This window comes from Pholcus phalangioides, unplaced genomic scaffold, assembly GCF_987345545.1.
Source record: "Pholcus phalangioides strain wild (caught in Gottingen) unplaced genomic scaffold, Ppha-v1.0 ptg000003l_1, whole genome shotgun sequence".
Lineage (NCBI taxonomy): Eukaryota > Metazoa > Arthropoda > Arachnida > Araneae > Pholcidae > Pholcus > Pholcus phalangioides.
The window spans coordinates 57,158,679-57,184,113 of NW_028301596.1; the positions used below are offsets into that span (position 1 = coordinate 57,158,679).

A 25,435-nucleotide genomic window follows, 5' to 3' on the forward strand; every position below is an offset into this window, starting at 1 on the left:
CGTCGTGAAACAAAGCTATCGACAAAATTTGATATTTATAGCTTCAGCGGTTTTGGCTCGGCGATGATAAATCAGTCAGGGGACATGTTATTTTATATACAGTATATAGATATAGATAAGCACTAAGACACAGGATTTCTGAAAGTTCATCACCCATGAGGTGTTCAAGTGGTATGGGGGAATCATTTCTGAGTAAATTTGAGATTGCAGAATCCACACCAGTGAAGTCGCTGGTAACAGCTAGTTCATCATAAAAAAATAATCCATTGCTTACTGATGATCAACAATGTTTTTTATAATATCAAAGTGATAACAGGAGATGATTTCAAGCATTTTAGGGGGTTAATTCATTGCGTATCCACTTACTTTATTATCTTTTACTTCTGTTATTATTCCTTTTAACGTTTCATTAGAAGATTCTGAGTAAAATATAATTAACGTTAATGAGTAAAATAATTAGAGTGAATAAAATTATTGAATTCTCTTGTGCAACAGGGCAATATGTTTTTTCTGTATTTTAAATTTCTTCCGTATCATCTAAATTTCTTCTAATAAAGTCATTATTAAAACTTTCCGCTATATCTTTAGGATCACTCACTCACTAGATCATTCACTTACTCAATAGGTCACTCACTCACGGATTCAGTGGCTAGCTCAGTAACTCAACCGCTCACTCCCTCGCAAACTGAATCGCATCGAACTGTTGTCGGTGAATTTTCTGTAAACCATGAAAATTATGGTTGTCTCGTTTGTTTCCTCTGTGAGGCAGTGTCGTTTAAACAAAATCAGACCACTTGGATGACTGAAACGACTCAGGGAAACAGTAAAATTACATTTTTTTCACATTGAATTTTCAAACCAGTAGTACATAAATGCCATTTCCCATTTCATACCAGGAAATTATAAGTTGTAAAAACAATGTTTTCTTTTGTTTTTGGAAATTTTTTAGACACTAGAAGTGAGTAATCTTGAATATCAACATTCATCTGTACTTTACGGGACACCCAGAGCACGGCATGGAGACTTCATTTGCATAGAGCGGTGTTTCTCAAAGTGTCACAGTTCTTAGGAACATTGACGGTGAGCTGGAGATATGTGCCAATTTATGCTTTGAAGTGGTTCTTTTATAAATTAATATATACTAAACTTTTCTGGGTAGCTGCAGATGAACCACGAATTAGGCGAACGAGCTGCAGGTAGCAAAGGTTTGAGCACAACTAGCTTATAGGCTTCCACAATAAAATAAGATCTTACACAATGACTTATGACAATAAATATGTAAATTAAGAGGTGGTGCCTAAGCTCTTTCATTTTGCCCCGAGGGGACTATGATGTTGAGACGGCAGTAGACACACGTGGCCTTATAACTATCAAAGGTTCAAAAGTTTTACGTTTTGAAAACCCATGACTTGAGATTGTGGAAGCATGTGAGTGACCAAAAAAGTGACAGACACAGGCATATTTACGGTGTGGGGTGGGGCTCAGCCTAGAGAGTAGTATCTAGGAGGTTTTTTGGTGAAGGGCAGCAAAATTTGTGCGTGTAAAGCGCACAGACCAAAGAACTATAAATCCGCTTCAGGAGGGGGACCCCGGGCAAAACCCTCGTTGTGAGCCCTGAAATTATGTGGTCGTTGTCAATTGTTCGAATTTTAGTATGTAAAAGACATTTACTGAAGCAGCATTTCATCTTTGCAACCGATTCCATTATCGTAGAGCCCTTATGCATCCGAGAAAGCCTCCCCTTCCGGCTATGTTTGGGTGCCAATGCGTTGAGACGGCCCTGGGTTTTTTAATTTATTAAAGAATTTGAGAATCTTCAAACAAAGAAAATGGGTGAAAAATATTCAATGCCTGATAATAAATACCCTCTGTTGAAAAGCACCGTTGTAAAAATGTATACACATTAGAAGCGGTTCTGTTTTGGTTTGAAAACAATTGTTCATAGTTGGTGTAGTGGTGCCATTTGTTGTGAACATATGAAAGGAACGAGGTAGGAGATGCGAACACTTGTCCTAATGTCCAAGTTGAAAAAATTCCTGAAACCCTGCTTCTTTCTCAACGCTTTCTCTGACATTAAGTAAATGATATCGTTACACAAACTTCTGCTGCCATCTATGAAATATAAAAATACTAAAAACCAGCCTGCTTGAAATGTGTCGTATAGAAAAAAATGTCTTCAGTATAATATCAATGAACATTTTGCAAACAATAAATATTAGTTGAATTACTGAATGTTTTAAATTTTAACATGTTGCAAAATAACAAATAGAAATTGCAAAAAGGGGGCCCTCTTAGGCTCTTGGTAGTTGTGAAATCAAACCCTCTGTATAGAATTACGAAAAGCCAAAGAGGGCTTCACTTTGCAAATTTATTGATGTATTATTGCAACACACAAACAACTGTTGACATTCAGGGGCGAATTCAATAATTTAACTTATATATTATTGCTCACAAAATATTCAATAATATTACAACATATTTTTTGTTTCCATGCATTGCAGTAAATTAAAAACCAGTTATATATATAGGCCTACTAATTTCAATCAATCAATTATAATAGTTGTGTTTTTATTTGATAGGTGGCAGCAGGGAATTCCAGTTCAATGATATTTCTCATGTGATATAATAATAATGTACTGTATAGTTATTTTTAAGATTTTCTTGAAGACAATTGCTGATGAAATTGTATTTTTACCTGTTTATAGGTTATGGGCAACAGTTTCAAGAAAAGCACAATTTCTTCATGGCAAATAAGGTAAAAAAAAATCTTGAATAAAAGGACGTTTAGAGTCATTGCAGCTTCCCCCCCCCCCCCTCCTTCTGGGGCCATACGCAGACCTCAGTTGCAAAGAGGCTTTCACGATAAGATCTGGAACAATGATTTATGACAATAAATATGTATATTAAGTCCACTTTTGTTTTGCCCTGGGGCTGCGATGCTGTTAAGACAGCGGTGGGACACACTTTTTTTAGATACTCTAAAAAGTGCCACTCTTTTGGTCATTCGCATGCTTGAACATCGTGGTCCTTTTTTGGTCACTTTTAGTGATTCACTGACCTGGTTCCTCGTTGTCTAGGTCACTTATTGGTCTCTCCCATGCTCATATACTCTCTAGGTTGCTCACTTATCTGGTCGTACTTGAAGTCACTCTTTTGATTATTCACATGCTTGCACACTATTTTCGTCGTTCACCATTCCTCTTTCTATGTCACTCCTTCGCTTCCATACGCTTTTGGTCAATCACTGATCTGGCCTCTCTCCAGGTCACTCTTTTGGTGTCACATGACCACACAATTTTGGCCACTGATCGACCTGGTTCCTTGCTCACTAGGTCAATCTTTAGGTCATTTAACATGCTTGCACCCCTTTTTTTTTTGGCGCTCATGTGCTTGCGCACACTCTAGGTTATTCTCCTCATCACTCGCACGCTTGCACGCTTTCTTGATCACTCATTCCCTGGGCAGAGGCGGATTTATGGTTTTTCCCGAAATTTGCCGCCCTGGGCCGCTAAACCCCCTGTAAATACGCTCCTGATCAGAAATAATAAAAAGAGTAACAATTAATTAAACAGCAGTGTTAGAGTTTAAGGTATCCGACTACTTTTCTCGTCGCTTTTCTTTAAAATGGTAGTGGAGTGAACTTTAATTGCATTTTTTGATAGAAGTTTTCTCAAAATAGTGAAAGCGATGATAAATTTTGTACTACCTATGTCATTTTCTATGAAAAAGTCATTTTTATGTGAAATTATAAGCAAAATTCATGTGATATTCCCAACACGATTGCTAAAAATTCCACGAATGGAATGTCTTGTTGTTTTCGCAGTACATTCAACTGATAATGGTGCAGGTTATGAACCAAAATTTAAAAGATTGTACGATATGCTCATAAGTTACACTCAAATCTGTTAATTTACCTGTGAATTTTTAGAAATTTCATTCTGGATTTCGTCTATAAAACACTGTAATTAGACAAATGAATGTAGTACCTCTTAGATTTTGGTTCATAACCGCTGCAATATATAGCGGACTATCATATTAAAATTTCGTGATGATGCAGTGAATAGATTTTCAGAAATTGTGTTTCAAACTCAAGTAAAATGTCAAAAGTATAGCATTCTTCGTTTAAAGTTTTTATTCACGGATTACTTGTTCTTTCTGAGCGTTTTATAAACTAAACTAAAGACAAGAATCACTAGGAATAAAACGTATAAGTCGATATTTTCTTCTAAAATTACGTTTTCAACGTAGTCGGACACCTTAAAGGAAAATTGATGTACGTGATGAAACAAAGAAAGGATGAAGCGTGGATGGTTCAATTTTATTAATTCCAATTATTCTTAAAAAAATTGTTTTCCGGGATGTATTAGAATTCGTCTTCTGTTTCCTTGAGACCATGGTCGAAGAAGTTATTTCACGGGAATCCACAGAACTCGTGTTCTCTTAATGAAGAACTTTTCAACAATATTTCTCGTACATGTCTTGCTGTGCTTTGACCAATCGCCGAATCATGTTGACCGCATCGTTTCCGCATCCCTTACGGATAGTGTCCTCGCATTTGTCCACAGTGCTTTTGTAGTACCTAAAAACAATAACAAAAAATTGATCATTGGCTGGCGCATTTAATGTACAGTCCACGCTGCTTTATGTGATCTTATCGGGACTCTGGGTTTCTGATTAAAATAACCGAATGATAATTATAGCCGGAAAAAGTACCGTTTGCAAGCACGGTGACCATACGTCACGTTCAATCGAACGGAATGATGGGGGTTCGAGGAGAGTTATGTCTTTGAGCAATACGTGTGCCGAGTGTATCCCAGGCGAACTCAGTGAATTTAAGTCCGGCGAAAATGCAGGCCATCCATCTCATGCGGTCAATACCTTCACTTGCTAGTGTGCCAAACACTTCATATGTCCTATGCGGACGAGCATAGCCATCCATGAACAGAAAGTCTGGACCAACTGCACCTCGGAAAAGACGGACATGACCCAGAAGAATCTCGATGCAGTACAGCTGTGTTGTTACTGTGCCTCCATCAAAGGTATGAATTGAAGCTCTGCCATTGTGCATAGTACCCGCCCCACACCATTACTCCTGGGCCATCACAATCGATTTCCTGGGCATTCTGCTTATCGTAACGAGTGTAATAGGTTTTAGAGACCATACCTACAGAGAGACATATACAATAGACATGGATGCAGATGAGATCTACGCTTGTCCTTGTTGGCACACGGGGCTTAAGTTATGAAGAGAGACTTGAGTTATTGAATATGTTTACATTGGAGGAACGCAGGTGTCGGGGGGATATGATCTAAGTGTTCAAAATTTTCAACGAAATGGTTAGGATGGGCCATGAGTTATTAATACACCGTCAATCGACTGCTTCGACGAGGGGGACCCGGTATCGTTTAGTAATGGACAATTCCAGGTCGTGGTGTCGACCCCATTTCTTTTATGAAGACTCTTTTGGTTGATTTTTAAAATGCATTGATACTTGATGGGGTCATTTTGACCTCACGACCCCAGTTAATGGTTGATAAATGGAATAGCTTACCTCCGGAGGTCGTGAATTCTAACACAATTGTCGCGTTTAAAAAGAAGTACGGTAGATATAGTGGGATAAATCGAAAAGCTATCCATACTTCAGATGAGACAACTATAATCTTTTTGTGGCCAGTGTATTATAAAGTATTAATTATTCGTTTTTTTGTGATTTATGCTTTTGTATTGGGTTGCTGTATTTTGGTTGTATTTGTGAGATCCATATTTTTTTATGGGCATCTTTTTTTCAGCTAGCTAGTTGGACAATTTGCCTGTTGTGGCCTTTTTGTTGGTATTTGTATTTGAGAGAAACAACAAAGAATTAATTACCGGCAATCCTCCTTGTCTGCTGTACTATCCAATAAGAGTGTTCCTTCGTAGCAATCATATGAAAGTTGGCTTTTGATACCGTTCAAGCAAGTTCCTTGCTCCAAATAGTCTAATCGGAATTCAAAATTAACGTCATCATCAAATGATATAAATAACATTTAATGCCACATTGAGAAACTGCCCTCACATTTGATGTGAACAGGCCGTTAATTTCACTTCGTGATATGAACTACGAAAACGTATATTATAATGCAAGTATAAGCATATGGGCTTCCGTTTAAGGTACCTTTTCTTAAATCATCGTCCTCGTTACAAAGTTTCTTCATTATTTTGTATGAGGCAACGTACCAATCCATGTAATCTCTTTTTTTCTTGTCATCGCACCATCCGGCAACTCCTGCTACGCAATCGGCGAAGGGCATGAGCTTCCTGAAACACATGAACTACAATATCAACTGAAATCAGTTTTATGTAAAGGGTTCCCATAAATTCGTAAATAGTTTAAAAACTCATAAAAATTGAAGATGTTTGTATATTTGAATGCGGTTTGTGAAAAAGCTGTTCTCCCGGGGGGGGGGGGGGATTATTTGGTATAGAAAAAAAAATTGTTGAAATTTTGTTGATAGAGGACACTGCATGAAAGCAAATAATTTCAGATCCGAACCTATCTTCCATCTCTTTTGTGTCCGAAACGTTCGTAAAGCTACAGCTGGCGTTCGTGACTGAGATAAAACAACTTCATCAATACGTATGCTTTATACATCAACATCACAATGAAAACCTTATGCAAGTGCCAGTAACAGGAAAATTCAGAAATGAGCTATTAGTCTCTTAACACGACTCTGATTTGCACATTTCTCTCTATCGAAAAAAATCTGAACTAATTTTTTTTTCCTGTACAAAAAAAAGAAAAACAAATCCCCGTTCGAGGATAACTTTTCCAAGCAAAATGCATTTAAATATACAAATTCCTTCAATTTTTCATAAATTTTTAAACTATTTACGAATTTACGGGACATTCTCTATTTAATGTTAAACCAGTGGTAATCTAGTCACTATTCCATAGGAATCTCTAATAGATTTCTGCCTGGATCACTGGGGGTGAAATCAATTATTAGAATATAATTATGATCATGATATGACATGTATTTGATGAACCTATGCACCTACACAATAAGTCGCTTCTCCGACACATCTCCCTGGATCCCCCCCCCCCCTCGCCTGCTCTTACTGCATTCGCAACTGAAGATGACTGCCTTCGCTTCGTTTGAAGCTGAAGATGTCTGCCCCGGCTTCATTTGTAGCTGAAGATGTCTGCCCCGGCTTCATTTGTAGCTGAAGATATTTGTCTCGGCTCATCTGCAGCTGAAAATGTATGCCTTCACTCAATTCGCAGCTGAAGATGTCTACCTTCACTCAGGCGCAGATCCAGAGAGGCGATGGAAATGGTTATCCCTCCCAAGAGCCGAATAATGGCAAAATTTTCTGTCCCTTATAATACGGGACTCGAACGAACTCACACAATTCGCTCCTCCCACCACATCGTCCTGGTTCCGCACCCGAAGTGCTCCCTCTACTCTGAGAACAATAAACCCAGAACGTATGTCTTATAATGTCTTTTCTATGGGGCTAAATACAGTAATAAAGTACAAGGATCCGGAAGGAGGACCCTCGATTATTTCCTCACCGGTTCCCGTGCCTGTTAAAGGCGGTCCCGTACGCAAAGATATTCTTAGAAGAATTTTCTAAATCTGTGAAATATTAAAGTAATTTGACTACATTACCTGCACATGTTATTCAGTCCTTCCACGTTCATGAAATGAGGATTTCCTTCCGAATTATCCATGATCTTTGGAACCTTTGCCATGCAATTGAACACTTCCACACCGAAATCACATTTCTTACGCAGTGTTCCGCATGAAGCTAATGCCAGTACTGTGTCATAATAAAGAAATATCAAAGGGAATTTTAGGTCATTTAGACTCTCTCTAAACATTAATAAAACTATACTGCTCGACAATTCTAAGGAACAGTAACTGAAGTATCATTTTTACGCAAAATGGCAAAAAAAGGATGCTCCCTATAGCAATTGTAAACAGCTACAAAAACTGTTCGTTCTGCTGGAAAAAAGGACAGATACGAGTTCTTCGGTATAAAGTATGACCTCCTCGGACACTGATGCACATTTGGCGTCTGTTGTACACGCCGTCCACTAAACTGTTGAGGAGAGCTTTGAAGGATTTTGTCCAGTTCATCTTCCCAGCCGACTCTGAGTTCCTGTGTGGTTCGAAGAAGGAAAGTGAAAGTGCTGACAAAGCCTTGCTGGAGGCAGAGGGAGGATCACCACACTCAAGAGAATAGATATGTCAGCCTAGTAGCAAAAGAAACGGAAATGCTACTCCTGGCTGGAGATAGCCGCAGACCTTTCTAACACTGCGCTTATAGTGGAGCGAAGAGGTGCGAGATCCATTTCGCAGTGATTAAACAACGTTTGCTTATATGCGCGGAAACCTGTAAAATGCATTCCACTACGGGCACATCGTCGAGAAAAATTACGTTGGTGTTATGAATATATTTGTTGGGATCAACAACAGTGGTCCACAGTTATGTTCTCTGACGAATCGCGCTTCAGCATCAATAGTTGTTATTCTGGACATCAGCTACTGTGGAGAGAGCAGGGAACTCGTTACGATAAGCAGAATGCCCAGGAAATCGATTGTGATGGCCGAGGAGTAATGGTGTGGGGTGGGTACCATACACAATGGCAGAGCTTCAATTCATACCTTTGATAGAGGCACAGTAACATCGCAGCGGTATTGCATCGAGATTCTTCTGGGTCATGTCCGTCTTTTCCGAGGTGCAGTTGGTCCAGACTTTCTGTTCATGGATGGCTATGCTCGTCCGCATAGGACATATGAAGTGTTTGGCACACTAGCAAGTGAAGGTATTGACCGCATGAGATGGATGGCCTGCATAGTCGCCGGACCTAAATTCCTTTGAACTCGCCTGGGATGCACTCGGCACAGGTATTGTTCAAAGACATAACTCTCCTCGAACTCAAAACCCCCCTGAAGGACGAATGGGGCAAAACATTACTCAAGCTCACTTCAGCAGTTAAGTGGACAGCGTGTGTAACAGATGCGAAATGTGCATCAGTGTGCAAGGAGGCCACACTTCATACTGAAGAACTCATATCTGTCCCTATTTCCAGCAGAACGAGCACTTTTCGTAACTGTTTACAATTGTTGTAAAAAGATCCATTCTGCTCATCTTTTGTTTTCCATGCGGCGATATCTGTTCCATTTTGCATGATAAAGGTACTTCAGGATAATTGTTAAACATGTGCCAAGTTTCATTTCTTTAAAGGATGCCTGCCATTACGTATAACGAGAAATAACACTGTTCCTTAGCGAGTGTCACGCAGTGTATATTCAATTAATTTAGATTCAATCAATTTCATTAGATTTTATGAAATTCATATAATAAACAATTTTAATTGTTTTTCTCACAAGATGCATGGCGTTCCGACGGATAATCAGCATCAGATTCTAATAAAGATAATCGAGATGAACATTTTTTGGTGCATAGGAATGGGGTGAAGAAGTCGGGGAAAAAATACGTACACACGTCATACCGATAAGCAAGTCGGAGCAGCCTATGCTGTTTCTTTGCATCAGAGAAAGGCAAATAATGGAAGCAAAATATTTGCGAACCACTGACTATTGGACCAAGCGTGACACGCAAGTGTGACCATGGCTGTACCAGAGCGAGCCATATATACCATATTTCTAACAACTTTTTATTTTCCCGGATTCCAGCGCTAAATAGGCAATTAGAGAGTTTTTTGCCACTCACCACAAAAGGCAACGAAGACTTGCAATGTTTTCATCGTGAAATCGGTATCACCAACTTGCCTCCTGCTTTTTTTTTTTTTGTCAGAGTTATTACGACCCAATCCACCTTGAAACTAGTTTGAAACAACTTTATATAATTCTTTGATATCACTTTTGAAACAGCTTTCGTTTCTCATACGATTTCTTTATCGATTTGTCTGATGCCGGATAGAAAAGCGATATTTTTTCTTTCTCAAATCACGCAGATGTTTCTTGATGATTGCTATATCAAGAGAAAACGTGAAGGCTTCACAATATTAACTATAGACTAGGATTTCAAACTTAGACCCCATGCGACACGCGTTGGTGTCAAGACTCTGTGATGAAACGAACTGTCAATACTTGATGAGGACCATAGCATTGGCTTCAGGGTCCAAGGGGGTAGATTCACACTTGGGAGCCTTACAAGTTGATTTGATACAGTTATTGCGTATTTGCGCATAATAACAGCGCATTTACTTTGGCAAGAGTTATGTTCTTTCTGCTCAGTAGCGCCATTTTCCCCGGAAAAAATAAATTTCTCCATAAAATAGATTTTGCACTTCAGAAATCGCCACACAGGGGCACCACTCTAGGAGGGGTGTCAAATCCGAGTTGAAAGGGCAAAAAAAACTTTATCGACCAAAAAAGAACGTGGTCGAGGGCACCAAAAAGATGTCCCGTTCAGGTAGAGATTTTTTCTCGAGCCGCCTTTGCTCAAACACACGCAGAGAGAGAGAGAGAGAGAGAGAAGGCTCAAATGTGCAAACCAAAAAGCTCGAAGGTCATTCAAAAAGCCTTCATATGTTCACGATGAAAATGCTAATCTTATCATAGCCACAATTAAAGAATTCAAACAATCCGATGAGATAATTATCGATAGTTTCCGAGTTGACAATGACAAGACTAGACCGAGCTCGGTTCTAGTTAAAATCGCATAGAAAATTAGTTTGTGGCCCGCGATCGGCAGCCATCTCATATCTAGCCCGCAGACTGGAAAGGTTGTGTGGTCTACACCTACCCCAGTTTGTTGATGCTCATCGTATTTTGCGTTGTATCGTGTACCGTAATTTTTTTATGTTATGTACGGAAATTAAGAGGACCACCAAGTGCCACAAGTCCAGCACAACTTTCTCTGCAGAAAATCCCTTAGTTACTACTGCATATTAATTATAAGCCTTTCTCTGAGCTCCAAAAGTTAGACGAGCTGATATAAATTGCTATCCTCTCTCCACGGTAATAAAGGGCGAAAGATAAGCGCGAGAAATTGTGAAGATAAATCAGAAAAGGAACGTTTCGTATTGTAATTGAGGCAATGGCCAAACAATAATTACTTTGCTAAAATAAATACCTGAAATTCAGGTTTTTTTGACCAATCAACGTTTTCACGCTGCACACGCACTGTGGAAAACCTGCTCCTAGGGAAAACCTGGCTTAACGGTGTTATTAGATCAATGCTTTTATTTATTTATTTTGTTTTGTTTAGAGTCATCTAGGGAACCAAAGTTATCATGAGAAGAATACAAGAAGCCAGACTGGGGAATTGGAGACCAGTGGTTGAAGAACATTGGATTACATCGGCGTTTCTCAACCTTTCTGGACCCAAGGACCAGTAAAATGTCTGAAACAGTTGGACGGACCACTTTTGTCCCGTATTACGGGGCATTCCTTTATTTTTAGTTGTTTTGAATTTTTTTATACATTTTTCCCGTTTTTCCGACGATGCTTATTTGAATTTTGAATTTTTCTAAAATCGTAAACAAACAGCGCGTTTTCATAACTTACGACAATTATGGCAAAATATACAAATATTCATCTCACATATATTTGTCAGGTTCGACATTTTTTCCTCAAATTCTCAGTCATTTTAACCGCAATTGGGGGATTTTGTCGATATAGCAACGTTTTCAACGACAATTAGTGACGTCCCGTATTTTCGATCCCATTACACTTTATTTTTCTCAATTAAATATGGTCATCTTGTCATTTGAAGGGTTTTTTTTCGTCAAATACATTTTTCTTTACTGCGATTTGTATCCGCCACTTATTACACCAACCTAGAGGTAGTAAATTTACCAGTAATTAGCACATTGTCGGAAATGTAGTTTTTTTTGCTACAATTAGTGATATCCCGTATTTAGGGGATTAAAATTTCCTTCATTTTCCTTGACGAGGTATGGTAAACTTAAGTACGAATATAGAATTTTCATTTGAACCCATATGTATATTGCTAATATCAATATTACAACAGTTGAATAATTTTTCATTCGATTAGAATTGAATTATCAAGACTGCCTGCGCACCACCTACGCCATCGTCGCGAACCATAGTTTGAGAAACGCTGAATTATCATTTAGGCTAATTTATTGTGATATTATCATGATTTATGAAAAAAAACTGGTGGCAGATGGCAGCACTACGCATAACAAGCATTACAGAGAAACAAAAAACTTCACGTCAGGTTTCACTACACGTACACGCACATTCCCGCATGTACCGATTCGTTGGGGGTTCCGCGGGGAGGGGTGTGGGCGGGGTGCATGTGTGGTGTAGCAGTAGTAGGTAGGCCTCCAAAAAATGGCTCGGGGATCCATGATGTTCTTAAGTCAGCCACCTCGTTGGGCAATTTGCCTGTTGTGGCGTTGTATTTGTATTGTACATTTTTCCGCTACTGAAGCTACTAATACCGCTACTTTCCGCTATATATTTCCGCTCCCGTATTTCCTTTTCTAATCAATAGGAAATAGACGTATTAGTTTATTCATGGATTGCCGATTGGTGCAATAGGAATTCAGACCTAAAACATTGTTAATGTAATAATTAATTTAATAAGTTATTCCAACTAAATGTAGTAGTAATATTTACCTATTGATTATAATTATTAAACTAACATTATACACTCATTGCCATAAAAATTTGCGCACCCAGAAGAAGTCGTCAAAATGAAACGAAATTTTACACATGTAGGTACTACGTTGATATAAGTAAGTGATTAGAAAATCCAGGAAAAAGGATCATTTATTGCAGAAAAAAGTACAGATGAACAGAAGTTTTAGTCCTCTGTTGGACCCCCTCTCGCGCGAATGCACGATGCGATACGAGCGAGCATTGAGGCATACAAGTTCCGTATGATGTCCTGAGACATCTCGTTCCACAGTTGCTGTAAATGCGCCTCCTGTTCGACCAACCTCGTAGGGTGTCCAACTTGCCGTCCCAAATGATCCCAGATATGCTCAATTGGTGAAAAATCTGGGGATAGAGCAGGCCAGGGAAGGGTGGTAATGGGGCGGAGGCAGTCTTGTGACATCCTTGCTGTGTGTGGCCTAGCATTGTCTTGTGGAAAAATGGCTCCTGGGAGCCCTGCCATGAGTGGCAACACATGTGGCTGAAGGATGTTATGGACGTACCGCTGGGCTGTTATTGTGCCATGGATCAATATTAGGGGTGACCGTGTATCGTAAGCAATGGCACCCCATACCATGACACCAGCTGTGGGAGCGGTGTGTCGCTGTAAAGCGAAGGCAGGATTGAAGCGTTCACCACGGGGCCTCCACACACGAACACGATTGTCATCACTACTCAAGTTGAATCTCGATTCGTCGCTGAAGACGACCTGATTCCATTCCGTTGCAGTCCAATCCCGTCGTGCTCGACACCACTCTAAACGGAGGCGTTGGTGGGTGGGTGTCATTGGCAGCACACGTAATGGGCGCCGCGATACCAGATGTCGTCCTTCAGCCAGGCGCCTTGCGATGGTTCGGGAAGACACAGGGGCCCGTAGTGAAGCTGCTGCCTGTGTCTGGATAGCGGCCAATGAGGCAGTTGGCTCTACGCGTGCGTTTCGGATGATGTGACGGTCTTCTCGACGACTGGTCTGTCGAGAGCGTCCTGAACCTGGTCGCCGTGTAAATGACGTCTCTTCTGTCCACTGGTCCCAACACCTCCTCACAGTAAAATCAGAACGGCCTAGTTGACGAGCTACTCGCCGAGCTGACCACCCAGCTTCCATCATCCCGATGATTCTTCCCCTATCGAACTCTGACAACTGCTCATATGGTCTTCGACGGCGGCGTAACGGCATGTCTACCTCAGCATTTCCTTTGCAAACGATTAAATACACTCCAGCAAGCTCTCAACGCCCTCTAGTGGCATTACGCAATGCGCAATCACGCTGCATTTCTTATCATTTGCATATCTGCCCGACATGTACCTTCAGGCCTACTTTCGTTTCGATCCCACAATTATTTCTTGGTGCGCAAATTTTTATGGCAATGAGTGTATGATGCACTATTTTACTAGAGGTAGTATTAAAAAGAATTATTTTGAATTTTTCGGATGAATACAAACAGTTGAAAAGGACCAGTCGTGGCTCCATTTTGGGGCAGTGATTCCCAAGTAGTGGGCCTCTAGAGGCCTAGACTCTACCTTGGGTGGAACGAAAAATCTCAAAGACAAAAACTACACATGGTACTTAAAGCGTGACACTACAATGCCTCGAGATTGGGCAAAATTCAATAATCCAAAGGGATAAAAATTCTGCGATTGATTTTAAATATTGTAAGAAATATTTTTGCTTCATTTCTCCTCGACACAAAAATATCAAGGAAAAAAAATCGCAAAAATTTGGGGCTCCTGCTGCCGCCTATTAAATAAAAACTAAACTATATGTTATAATTTATGAAGTAAATTTAGTTGTTGGTTTCAAACCGATGCAACATAAAAACGAACAAAATGTGTTACGATACAAAATATTATTTGTTTTTATATTGCATACCGGTGTAAATTTTATGCGCCAAAATACCGGTTAATATGTTTTATGATTGACTCTAAATTATATTTTTAAACACAAGCCTTAGCCGGTATCTTGGCGCAGAAAATACACACCTCTATGCAGAATATAAATCTGCGCTCAGATGGCAAAAATATGTCACTTCTCCCGAAAAATTGAGCTGGTCGCATTCCGGAGTTTTGTTCTTTAAAATTTTGGAAGGTGGGAAAATTTAATCTTTCTTTTTTAGTTTATGGAGGAACAACGGGAGTAAATTGCAATAAGTCAAAAAGCCAAGTATCGCGTGTCGCCGCTGTGTTGGTCGAGTGGTCATTGTGACGGAATCGCGTCGCGAGGTCCCGGGTTCGAACTCCACCGTCGCCACAGTGGTGGTCGGCTGAAGTTGGTTTCCTGTGGTTCCCAACTTCAAGGCGCGAATGCGAGCCGATCTCTCAGTTAAAAAGTCTCGCCACAGAGAGCAACAGACCTACAAACAGTACAAATGTTATTCAATCTCATAACACATCCCTCACTTCACTTCTGACATATAGATGTCAGCACTGAAAAATCAAACACGACACTGCATACGCACTCAGACTGTTAGGTACACACACAGTTACACTTCCGGCACAACTCACTAGGTAGTAAATCCCCCATAGATGGTGATAGACACGAGTTGTGCTCGGTTTGAAACAAAGTATCGCATGTTGCCAAAATATTATTTACAAATTCGCCATCGTGATATTTAAAAAAAAAGTGACACATAACATTTTGTCATCTGAGCACAAATAAAGATATTATAGTTTCATAGCACATGCTGTTCATATTCATTCTGCTTAAAACCAAGAATCATCCTATTTTGAGAATTATAGCAGATAGTTTTGATTTTATTCAATAGGTTGCAGCAGTGGTGCTAGCTTAAAAATCAGTTTCTCATATTTATAATAGTGAAGTATGGAAATAGGAAATATAATAAGTCAGATGGTTAGGAAATTTTTTCCTTCTAATATATTTTTTTTCACCGGCTCGAAATTATTTCTACCAATTATGGTGGTTCGTGAAAATTTCGATTAATTTTAGCGATGCACAATGAGATAAAGTTGAAGAACACTAACCCAAACCGTTCGGGACCCAGACTTTTATTGCCAATAGGTAATTTTATCCGTTGCTTTACAATTCCACACTCTGTAATGCCTTGCGAATATTGTTTTTCAAGTTGTTCCGGTTTTTATCGGTGAATTTGCGTTATATCCCGGTTTTCATCAGGATTTGTCCCGATGTCTCAGTCGCATCATCTGGCCACTCTATCCTAAGAACGCGTCTGCAGAAGTCTGTCCCCCTGTATCGTAAATCGGATATGATTCTATAAGCGAGGTGAATTGCAACTTGATGCCTTTTTTATCAAACGCCAACAGTGCGGAAAATTATAATTAGTGGTTGTAATTTGTGTTAATTGCATTTTTAATTGGGTTGCTGTATTTTTGAAACATATGACAACCATATTTTTATGGGCATCTTTTTATCAGCCACCTCGTTGGGCATTTTGCCTGTTGTGGCGTTGTATTTGTATTTGTATTTGTATTTGACTAATTTTAGATTTTTAATTAGGGACGAAATTCCTCTTTTAATTTTTCTAATTTCTTTTAAAATTTCAATTTAAAAAAAATTATATATATATATATAAAATAATATTTTTTTTTTGTACAAAAAAATTTATTTGATTATAAAATTTTAAAACGAAATAAATCAAATAAAGTGACTAAAATGACTTTATCGGCAAAAAAGACCGCATATAATGAACAACGGCATTTAATTTGCATCAAGAAATTCAAATTTTTATATTATTATAGTAAAGAATTTATTAAGGAAACATTTTATTTTCTGGATATTATGCTGAGGTGAACTCGGAAAGAAAAGTCATCTTGTCTCCGCCGGGACTCGAACCAGGCCCTCTTGCATACCGGGCAAGCATGCTCTAAAGCATTTATTACCGTATTATTAAAAGAAAATCATGCGATTTATGCGCATTTGTCCATTTATACGTGCTTTATTAAGCAGCACCACCGTAGAATTAAAGCTTTGTATCAGTTAGCCAGACATCGTCCTCGAGGAAACGTCTGTAAATTTTGTGATTTTATGTGGGAGAATTTACCTTATTGATTTTTTTTATTTAAAATACCTCAATATTGAACATAAAATTAAGTTATGCTATATTTTAGGAAAAACGATTTAATTCAAACTCTGTATCAAGATTGAATGTGACCAATAGATTGAAAGCGTACTTGAATAAATGCGGCAAAACATACCAAAAGAAAGAAGAAGAAAGACGTAAATGCATTCCATTAAGTAAGTTTATTGCGATGAATCGAATTTTTAATCGATTTCTTTTCTACATGCCATCGGCTTGAGATACTCTTTGTTGAGGATGACTTTCTGGATTATACGCATCGCTTTGTCTCCGCAATATCCTTCTATCGAGCTCCAGTAACAGTTAAAGACTTTATCAAAGTGACTGCAAATGGAATTATATTGAATTGATATCAGAAATACTGATATTGATCAATACGAATCATATTATGATGAATTATGATGAGGTACTCACTCGCATGCGGCTTTCAATGCTTGCAGATCGGTTTCGAAGATGAAAGGGTTTGCTTCGCCACATTTTTGGCTCAGTTCATCCTTCTTTCCTCTCACGTGTTCCGCTATCTTCAATATCTCTGTAAAAGTAGAAAAAATCTGTCAGAATCGAGACAGCCAAAAATTTCAGAAAAGCTTAACTTCTCCACATCCAATATCTTTTCAAGCCAAATTTCCCAACAAGCAACAATCCCGTCAAAATAATAATAACGACGATTTATCTTCAAAATTACTTGATGAATTACTTATAAGAAAAAAAAGTGAATTTAGAGATAAAGTCAAAATTCTCAACTATGTCTTCTCAACCTGTCTTCTCTTCATCGGTGAGCGCACAAATTCTGTGGAACTGTTCGTAATTCTCCTTGAGTGGTCGCAACGAAGCTCCTCGTCCATTCCGGAAACATGATGATATGAAATCCAATGAACATTTAGCATGTTTCTCGCCCTCACTACATTGATCAAGAAAAACATGGCATTTAAACTGATGAAAGTACGGTAACTGATTATTTTCATGTTCATTATTTAATCAATCGATTAATTAAACCGTTCAGTGTTCCTGACGTTATATTAGGCCCCTTTCACACGGAGCGGACGCGGGTCCGCATACCCTTTCACACGAGCAGTAAAGATGCGGACGAATCGCCCGCATCTTTAGTTTGAAATTCGTGCATAAAAACTATTTTTCGCAATTTTCGTAATTATTTTTCTCCTTCAATCTTGATTCAGTGCCCATAGGCAGCCTAGAGGCATTCTTTGGTGGTTTAATCTAGAACCCCATAGAATATGGGAATAAAGATGCCTTCATTCCGATCCTCACAAGTAGTCAATGGGAGAAAACGTCTTCAAATATTTTCAAAAGATTTTGAAAAAAAAATCTGTCTTTTCTGAAAAATATGAAAGAAAAATTCCAAAAACACATCCAATGTTCGAAAAATCCAATCCAAAAACATTCAAAACATTCGATGTTCCAAAAAAAAAAAAATTCAGGAGACATCAAAGAATTTGTAAGTAGAAAAAAAGAGGAGAGGTGGAGACTTTCAAAATGTCTGTGTGCTTAGAAATATTCACATCACAATTATGTCTTAGGCCGGGATTACACTATAAAAGTTTTATAAAAGTTCGTTTATAAAACTTGAAAAATGCAACCAGTAGTCGGATCAGTTAAGTTCTTTCGAATGTAACAGATGTGTTTAATGGTTACATTTTTCAAGTTTAATAAAAGAATTTTTAATCAAAGTTTTATAGGGTAATACCAGCCCTAGGCCGGTATTACGCTATAAAAGTTTTCTAAAAGTCCTTTTATAAAACTTGAAAAATTTAACCAATAAGCTTACCAGTTGCATTTGCTCGAATGTAACCTATGATCTTTATTGATTGGATTTTTTAAGTTGTATAAAAGGGATTTATCAAACTTTTGTAAAAGTTTTGTAGAAGCTGTTTGATAAAACGTGAAAAATTCAACCAATAAGATGCTCCTATTGGTTGAATTTTCAACTTTTATAAAAGATATTTTATAAAACTTTATAGTGTGATCCCGGCCTTAAGCCCAGATTGCACTATAAAAATTTTATAATAATTCTCAAAAATGCAACCAATAAGCCGATCGGTTGCATTTGCTCGAATGCAACCGATAAATTAATTGGTTGCTTTTTTCCAGTTTTATAAAATAACTTTCATAAACCTTTTATAGTGAAATCCCATACTTGGGTTAGTCACTTCTGAAATATAAAATTTCACTTTTTTTTTTAGTTTATAGACTCAATATCGAGTAAAATATACTTGTAAGTATCAGGGGGCACCAAAACTATTCAAGTGCTTAGGGCCTGCAATCGTCTTAATCCGGCCCTGAGTGAACGCCGTACGTGGATAACGTTGTTTAATAAAAGAATAATTTTTTCAAAGTTTAAAAAATTAAAAGATTAAAAATTTAAAAAATAATAACTATTTAAAATAATTTTAAATATTTATATTTTTTAAATAATTTCAAATATTTAAAAAGAAAAAAAAATTAATTAAATTTAAAGGTTATTAAAGTATGTAGTCAATTAAATATTCGTAATGGCTTATAATTTTGGTCCCGTCAGTGGCCGTTGTTGACAGGTTTTATTGTATGAAATTGTAAAGTATGGACAAAAGGCAGTTATATCTCCATCTCAGAAGGAAACGGAGGGATAGACGTATGTGGGTACATAATATTTTTTTGATGAACAGGGACCCTCATATGGTGTTTTTAAGGGTATTTATGACAAAATAATTAAAAAAATTCCGTGCAAAATTCCGTTAAAAAGTAGCCAAAGATGCGGACGAATTCGCTCCGCATCCGCATCGTGTGAATAGCTCCGAATAAACCTATTGTCAAAACTTCTATGTGCGGATGCGGAGCCCGCACTTAGGTTTTGGCACATGCGGACGACGTCCGGATCCGCATGAACATTTCCTAGGTGCGGAGATATTTCGGCTCGTCTGAAAGGCTGAGTATATTCCAATTGTTAAAACTTCTTCCGGACCCGCATCCGCTCCGTGTGAAAGGCCTCTAACGTGGGAAGTTCTATGGAAGAAATACAGAACACGCACCATTCTTTCACTTGCCAAGTGTGTGCGTCGATTGAGATAAGAAAATAACCTTGAGTAGTTTCTGCGTGAGTAGATAAAAACATGTTTTTTGCTCGAAATCTTTTTTCTCCTCTACCTCGTTTCTTGAGGGGTCGTATATTAGAATAATTCCGCAGCGTGAGAGAATGTGAAACTGACTAGTGCGTTATCAAATTAGAAATAGCATGAAGTACAATATGCAAAGACTCGTGAAGTTATTGAAAATATTTGAAGGGCTCATAAATATTGTGGGGAGAGGGGGTTCAAACACAATATTTCTATAGGTATTATCCAGATGCAGGCAAATACTAAATGGGCTCAGGCTCATGATAATAGGTTCAGGATAAAAGATTACGCCTATGACACAATTTGACATTATATTGTTCACTAGCAGGTTATTTGTCCATTATATGAAACCCAATTGTTCTTTTTTTTCGGAAAAATATTAAGCTTTAGAATAAATTTCTCACTTTTAATTTTTCATTCGCTATATGTTTCATTCCACGTCACTGATTTATGCATGGCGCCAGAATCTAAAAGCCCAGTTTAAGTGGAGGGAATTAAATTCTGGGGCGTCGACAGTATTTCAGACACGTGGGCGGTATGTTCGAACGCATGCAAAAAATACTGAGGTTGTTCGAGCACCCATAGCTTCTACGTAACGTAACCCACGAAGTTAAATAAACAATTCTTAATAAAAACGAGGCTTGTTTTAATCAGAAACAACTGATAAGAATACAGGAGCTAGAAAAAAGTTTAAAGACAACCGAAAACCCGCTATATCTTGAGAACTTTTGCTTCTAGGTGCATGAAAATTTTAGAGTGACAACTCAAGTATAACTAATCATTTCCCACTAAAAATAATTTTATTGAGTGCTGCAGTTTTTCAGAAAAATTGTTGAAATTATAGTAAAGATGAAAAGTATAAGGACACGCGTGGTTTCTGATGTCGAAGAAAGAAATTTTCATAATTCTCATATTGACGTAACAGCCGAGACTGTTTCGATTAGTCATGCTCTGTGAAATCAATTTTTTTTTCTGAAATTGTGAAGATGCCAAAGACAACATATGTACTGAACTGAACTTTTAATGATTTGCACAATCGTGCCTATCAATACACCAGTGGATGGCAAGTACAAATATTAATTAGATTATAGGAGATACATATACAAAACAAACAAATGCATAAGGTTTAAACACAAAAAAAAAATATATATATATATATAGATGCATAATATATAGTCTCGGATCCAGATAGATTGAAAAATAAATAAATAAAATGTTTTTTTACCTGGGCAGAGAGGGGAGCAAACAAAAAGGGGGAGGGCGTCAAAACTACTGCCCCAAGAGAAATATAATTTTTGATATATCCTCGACAAATCGAAAAAAATGTAGACAAATAGAAGAAGAGGGGTTACTAAAAATTAGATGAAAGTTTGATCGGGTGTAAATATGGCGAAGGTATTTAGAGATATGAGTATGTCTTTGAAGGGCAAAGAATGTGCATTCCTTAAGAAGGTGAAAAAGATCATTTAGTTGATTTTTTTTTTTCAAACCGAGCACAACTCAGGTCTATCGCCATAGGCAATTTACTACCTACTGAGTTGTGCCGGAAGTGTAAGTGTGTGTGTACCTAACAGTCTGAGTGTGTATCTAGTGTTGTGTATAATTTTTCAGTGCTGCCATCTATATCTCAGAAGTGAAGTGAGTGATGTGTAGTGACTGTATATTTGTACTGTTTGTTGGCCTGTTGCTCTCTGTGGCGAGACTTTTTAACGGGGAAATCGACTCGCATTTGCGCCTCGAAGTTGGGAACCACAGAAAACCAACTTCAGCCGACCACCACTGTGGCGACGATGGGGCTCAAACCCGGGTCCCCGCGATGCGAGTCCGTCACTATGACCACTCGACCACCACAGCGGCCACCAATCGATACTGGTGTCCCGTTGTAAAAGCAGTCGATTGGCGGTGTACTAAAAGATCATGGTCCATCCTATCCATCACGTTGAAAATTTTGAACACTTCGATCATATCTCCCCGACACCTGCGCTCATCCAATGTAAACATATTAAAAAATTAAGTCTCTTCAATTCCCAAATCATTGACCCTAGTTGCATTCGGGATAGTGACACCATTCAACTCGTAAGAGAACCGTGGGTTGTTCGAACCAAAGTGAGCGACCATGCACTTGTCAACGCTAAACGTCATTCTCCATTCATTTGCCCATGCTGCAATCCTGTTTAAGTTGCTCTGGAGCAACTCCCTATCGCTTTGATTCCCGATTACCCCCATTAGCTTCACGTCAATCTGCGAATTTGCTAACAATCCCATCGATACCCTGATCGAGTTTATCGATAAAAAGTGAAAAAAGTATGAGGGCCATGGACACTTCCATTATTTTAATGTTTTCCATAATTTTAATATTTTTTTTTTCTGAAAAAGTGCAGCAGTCATCGAAATTATTTCTAGTGGAAAATGTTTAGTTCCACTCGCAATTGTCACTATAGAATTTTCATCCACTTACGAGCACAAGTTTTTAAAAGATATAGCGGTTTTTCCGTGTTTGTACTTTTTTCCAGTGCCTTACCGCCAGAAACTGCTGCTTAATGTAAAGACGAATATTCACTGATTTGACATCCCCTATGTATGTAATCTCCACATACTACATCCTCTATTGTTGTTGAATCTCTAAAACCTGTTTTTGCAAGTAAATCCTGAATCCTGTACTCGCAAGAGTCGAAAAAATAAATAAATAAACTGGAATAATCCCTTTTTAAACGTTTTCTCCTAAACTCACGTTTGCACTTGTGTGCATGCGGGGAAAGAAAAATGCATTTGATTGAAACAAGGAGCGGGAAAAAACATAGGAGAGGTTATTTAATTACCTGCACTCTTTATTCAAATGTTCGACTGTTCCGACCCTGTTGTCATCAAATGACACTCCTGGTGAGTACATCATCTGTCCGCATTTTTCACTGAGACCAATAAAATCACATTTTTCCTGAGGTGGTGGTGCTCCCAGCACGCATACAGCACCTACAAAATTATATATTCAGTTTAAATAAAGTCGCATGAGTTGAATTTTGCGTTAGTCCCCCCAATAGAGCACACACACACACACACACACACACAGGTGTTTTCAGTGTTTTCCTCTGTTGCTCACTTACGCACTGCAAGAGCTGGTTCTATGTTGACACGCACACACTCGGTTTTTGCACTTCCTATGTTGTCATCGACACTAGTGGAGTCTGAGGAAGTGGGTTAGCAGAACTGGTCCGAGAGTCTCAATTTATGGAGGACCTTCATTGATTATGGAATAACTTTTATAAATTACTATTTAAATTATTCTTGAATAAATTATTTCTTTTTCATCAATTCTGGAATTATTTTTTATTATAGTTCTGGGATTATATTTATTTTATTTTACTACTTTTAAAGGGCCGTATAAAAACTGAGTAACTTCTTCTCGGGCGGTTGCATAGAACGTCTTCGAGGGTCGAATACAAACGAATAACACTTGTTAAAATTAATTTAAATTGTTTCGGGGACCGGATTGGTCGTTGGATCAGAGATTTTGTATCCGTGAGAATGACTCAAGGATAGGCCAACCCAGGAAAAGCTAATGGGCTCCAGCTGCATGGTGGGCCTCTAGAATCTGGCGTTTTGTATAAAAAAATGTATGGCAGATTTTCTCCTAACTCCACTCACGCGAAAATTAACGAAGCAAAAAACCTCAAAAGGAATAACTTACCACGTGACAGAAGCATTACATTGAAAGTATTCGGGGGCTTAATTCACATTTTACAGTATACAGTACCGTCAGAAGGGGTTACTTTGCTACAAAAATATAAAAACTTCGATCATGACGTCACATCAGACGGTTTGTCTGACGTAGCCTCTCAACTTAGCTACCAATAGAAGGCATATAGACGTACTCTGTTGATCCTCACATAGTTGCAACGAGGTTATCTCGCTGTTGTCAGTGAACTTAGTTTCTGTCAGTTCTTACAGAAATTTTTGTCTCCAAACAGTTGTTTGTGCAGCCTCGATCGAACACAACCGCGAAAAGTGCCCATGCTATCTCGATAGAAATTTTTATAGCTGATTACAAACCAAATTGTGCTTTTCCATTTTGACCATTATTTGCTTGTCAGTGAGTGAAAATGTGTACCGGGGCAACATTGCTCCGCAAAAAGCGGGTACTTTGCTCCACTTTCTTAAATATGACCCCAATTGTTATATCGGTGTCATCTTGAGTTTTGACGGAAAAACTACGAGAGTGTCTATACAACGACGGGAGGAATTAAGTGTTGGAAGTGGCCCGAAAAAGGGAAGACCTCGTGGACTACAAATGGGACGACGTTATTTGCGGAATGGATGATTTGCGGAATGTATATTCTTAACCCAACTGATACCTGATTAAGTTTTGATCCACATTCTTAGGAATTCAAATTTCTTTTGATTTCTTTAGTATGTTAGGTTGTATTTTTTGATGGCCTTATCGTGTGAAGGCTCGTTACATTAGCCCAAAAGGGATCATTGATTCGATGAAATTTCTTCGCTCTTCCATATAATTTTTTACCCCTTTTATATTTTGTACTAGCTTGCATTGCTACAGGAGTAGAATACTACTACTACGTAACCGCACATGCACATCGTACACATTTCTCTTCGGAATTTCTAACGAATTGCCACATGCCGGAATGTGCGTGTACGTGTTGTGAATCTAACGTGGAGTTTGTTTCTGTGTACTGCTTGTTATGTGTGTAGTGCTGCCATCTGCCACCAGTTTTCCTAATTATGAGTGAAGTGCAATGATTGAATAATTCTACCGTTGTGTGTGGGCCTGTTGCTTCTCTGCGGCGAGACCTTTTAACGGGGAGATCGGCTCGCATTCTCACCTCGAAGTTGGAAACCGCAGAAAAACAACTTCAGCCGACCACCACTGTGTGCGCTACGTACACATTACTCATCGGCAATTCTAACGCATTGGTGGGGTTCTGACCCGGGTCCTCGCGATGCGAGTCCGTCGCTATGACCACTTGACCACCACAGAGGCAGCAGGTGTAGACTGCAGGGCTTCATGTATGAGTTCTTGAAAGTGGTGCAAAGTATTTATACTCCTCCCTCCCTGGAAAACTTTGCTGCACTTTTCAAGAAAAAAAAATTTATGCCCTTTACCTTATCAAGGGTGATTACGATCCTCATTACATTCCTTCATTATGATGTCTCGACAAAGCACACACACCAAAAATCACTTCGTTTGGAGCATAACCCCCCCCCCCCCCAATGTATGCCATTATTTGCTCCTTTTCTTTTGATTTTTATCGTGCTTTAAGTGAAACCAGATTTTTGTGAATATAAATAAATAAATAAATATCAGTTACCCCAAAACTAAAATTTATAATTAAAATATCAAAAATAAAGCGGAGATAAATAACGCCCTCTAACGGTATCACTGATTTTTAAATAGATGTCACAACTAACAATACAACCGAAAATTGAATCGGTGAACTTGCATGTACATATGGTTTATAATGTATAAAATAATTTTCATACTGACCTATCGCTAGGCCGAAAGCAAGCGCAAACATGTCAAATTCAAGGAGAGAGAGGAGTTGCAACTGTAAAAACTGGTCTTTTCGGGGATGTGTCTGTGAAAATAATTTTCTTATCCATATCTCTATTTTTCGG

General features: G+C 38.4%; 2 protein-coding genes across 2 annotated transcripts; both read right to left on the minus strand.

The window, feature by feature from the left end:
• Nucleotides 1–4,297: 4,297 nt before the first annotated feature.
• Nucleotides 4,298–9,834, minus strand: LOC149088988 (uncharacterized). The gene is made up of 5 exons (XM_089253269.1): nt 9,725–9,834; nt 7,654–7,804; nt 6,156–6,298; nt 5,870–5,978; nt 4,298–4,579 (listed from the first exon to the last, which is right to left on the minus strand). The coding sequence occupies exons 1-5, from the start codon at nt 9,756–9,758 to the stop codon at nt 4,456–4,458; spliced, it is 561 nt and encodes a 186-aa protein (XP_089109395.1). The 5' UTR covers nt 9,759–9,834; the 3' UTR covers nt 4,298–4,455.
• Nucleotides 9,835–16,842: 7,008 nt separating this feature from the next.
• Nucleotides 16,843–25,435, minus strand: LOC149088989 (uncharacterized). Its single transcript, XM_089251170.1, has 5 exons — nt 25,305–25,435; nt 22,627–22,777; nt 17,456–17,598; nt 17,112–17,229; nt 16,843–17,021 (listed from the first exon to the last, which is right to left on the minus strand). Exons 1-5 carry the CDS (start codon nt 25,333–25,335, stop codon nt 16,883–16,885), a joined length of 582 nt encoding a protein of 193 aa, XP_089107296.1. The 5' UTR covers nt 25,336–25,435; the 3' UTR covers nt 16,843–16,882.

Coding starts and splice junctions, on each gene's coding strand:
- LOC149088988 (XM_089253269.1), bottom strand. CDS start 9,758: ATGAAAACATTGCAAGTCTTCGTTGCCTTTTGTG. Junction 7,805..9,724: donor AGTCTTCGTTGCCTTTTGTG/GTGAGTGGCAAA, acceptor ATTATGACACAG/TACTGGCATTAGCTTCATGC. Junction 5,979..6,155: donor GGACGATGATTTAAGAAAAG/GTACCTTAAACG, acceptor AATTCCGATTAG/ACTATTTGGAGCAAGGAACT.
- LOC149088989 (XM_089251170.1), bottom strand. CDS start 25,335: ATGTTTGCGCTTGCTTTCGGCCTAGCGATAG. Junction 22,778..25,304: donor TGCTTTCGGCCTAGCGATAG/GTCAGTATGAAA, acceptor ATAATTTTGTAG/GTGCTGTATGCGTGCTGGGA. Junction 17,022..17,111: donor GCATTGAAAGCCGCATGCGA/GTGAGTACCTCA, acceptor TTCCATTTGCAG/TCACTTTGATAAAGTCTTTA.